General features: G+C 49.5%; 1 protein-coding gene across 1 annotated transcript in view; it reads left to right on the top strand.

Moving 5' to 3' along the window:
- The window catches only part of SHROOM1 (shroom family member 1), a 10,365-nt gene extending 8,658 nt beyond the window's left edge, over window positions 1-1,707 (top strand). Inside the window, exons 4-5 of the mRNA XM_010001241.1 lie at window positions 4-151; window positions 1,453-1,707. Of these exons, the coding sequence (XP_009999543.1) occupies window positions 4-151; window positions 1,453-1,707 (403 nt within the window). The remainder of the gene's footprint in view (window positions 1-3; window positions 152-1,452) is intronic.
- Window positions 1,708-1,807: the final 100 nt, after the last annotated feature.

The raw sequence follows: 1,807 nt of genomic DNA, 5'->3' as shown, positions 1-1,807 counted from the left end.
CCTCTGCCAGCCCCACGAGCTCGAGCGCTACCTCATGTTCATCGGGGACCTGGAGAAGGTGGTGAACCTCCTGCTCTGCCTGTCCAGCCGCCTCGCCCGCGTCCAGAACGCCCTGAGGAGGGTGGACGGCAACACGGACGCCGAGGAGAAGGTGAGCGACCAACGAGCGGGGTGTTTCGCTTCTCCCCTGTGCTGCTTTTCCAGGTGGGGCTGTGCTTGCCCGGCAGCTCCACAGCTGCTGAGTGATGGGTGAATCCCAACCAGCTGTTGCCCAGGCAGTGCTTGGTGCCACGGGATGGGCTGTGTCTCCTTGGCCAAGGCACAGTGGACCCGTGGCATGGAGCACAAGCTCGGGGCTGGAGCGAGCTCTGCAGCTGGTGTTGGGGTAGCCCAAAGGGGTCTGAGCCAGAGGGAGGTACCTTAGAACCTGTTCCTGTGGAGGAACTCCAAACCTGGGCTTCAGAATGTCCAGGAGTTTGGGGTTTTTTCCACTTGTCATTTCCATGTGGTAATTGCTGCCTCTGAAGTAGCATTTCCCTTAGTGGGCTTGTCTCACCTGCAGCAGCAGGAGGAGGATGTGGTACCTACTTGAGATAAAGTTCCCTGTATTTCAACTCAACTAGCCAGTTTTGCTGGAAAACTTGGAATTGTCTCATGTCACCAGGAAATCTTTACAAGTCTGAAAAGTCTCTTTTTTTTTGCTAGAGGAAACAAGCCAAATTTATCCCAGGAATGTTGTTTTTCTGCTGTCCTTACTGCTTTCAGACGTGGTTTTATCACTGCAATACCTGCTGGTCTCTCCCATTTGAAATAATTTTTGGGGTGTCAGTCATGACTGCTGCTCTGTGCTATATTTATGGACATTGTCCTGAGACTGGATGTTTTCCAGCAGAGCTACCCCTGCAAAAATCATTGCAGCTGAGACAACTAATTAAAATGTAAAGGGTATTAAAATCCTGTAGAAGAGGGAAGGCTTCTCATGGGTCTGTTAGGAAGAAAGTTGATGAAGAGTTACTGTCTGCATCAAAATGACTTCATCATGTTTAAAAATGACACGTCAAGTCATTTTCAAAATGACTTTATCAGGTGTTTTAAGCATTTAATAGAAATCGCACTTTGTAGAATGACATTGACACTCTGGCCACGTGCAACTCGCAAAATACAAAGGTGTGTGTGCCTTGAAGAGCTTCTGAAATTACCAGAACATGAGCTATGTTGATGTTTTTCCTGAGGGCAGCAAAGAAGCAGTGAGCCTTGATGGGCTTCCCTGCCTGTCTTTGCCTTAGAAGCCACAAGAGCGAGTAATTCAATCGAGAAAAAACTCATGTGGAACACAAAGCCCCCAAGAGGAAGTAATTAAACTAAATCGACTGTGGCTTCCAAATGAAGATCTACAGTCTGCCAGGAATGATGAGTTTTCATAGTGTGCTGCTTTGTTTTCCCATCCATCAGCAATCGCTGAACGAGCGGCACAAGCTCCTGTCGAGGCAGCGCGAAGACGCGAAAGACCTGAAAGAGAATCTGGATCGTAGGGGAAGAGTCGTCTCTGGCATCCTGGCCAAGTACCTGACTGAGCAGCAGCTCCAGGACTACCAACACTTTGTCCAAGTCAAGACCTCCTTGCTGATCGAGCAGAAGGACCTCGAGGAGCAGATTAAATTTTTTGAAGAACAATTAGAAAGTCTGGAAAGCAGCATTCCCCTCTAGCCCCCCCCAGGGGACCCCCTGTTTGTGCACATCCCCATTGGTGACGTTTCCCTGGACATCCCCACACACTCAGCGTGGGGCATTTCTGCCAAACTGTTTG

This window comes from Chaetura pelagica, unplaced genomic scaffold (genome assembly GCF_000747805.2).
Source record: "Chaetura pelagica isolate M959 unplaced genomic scaffold, ChaPel_1.0 scaffold177, whole genome shotgun sequence".
NCBI classification, from domain to species: domain Eukaryota; kingdom Metazoa; phylum Chordata; class Aves; order Apodiformes; family Apodidae; genus Chaetura; species Chaetura pelagica.
This window is presented reverse-complemented; position numbering and strand designations above follow the sequence as displayed.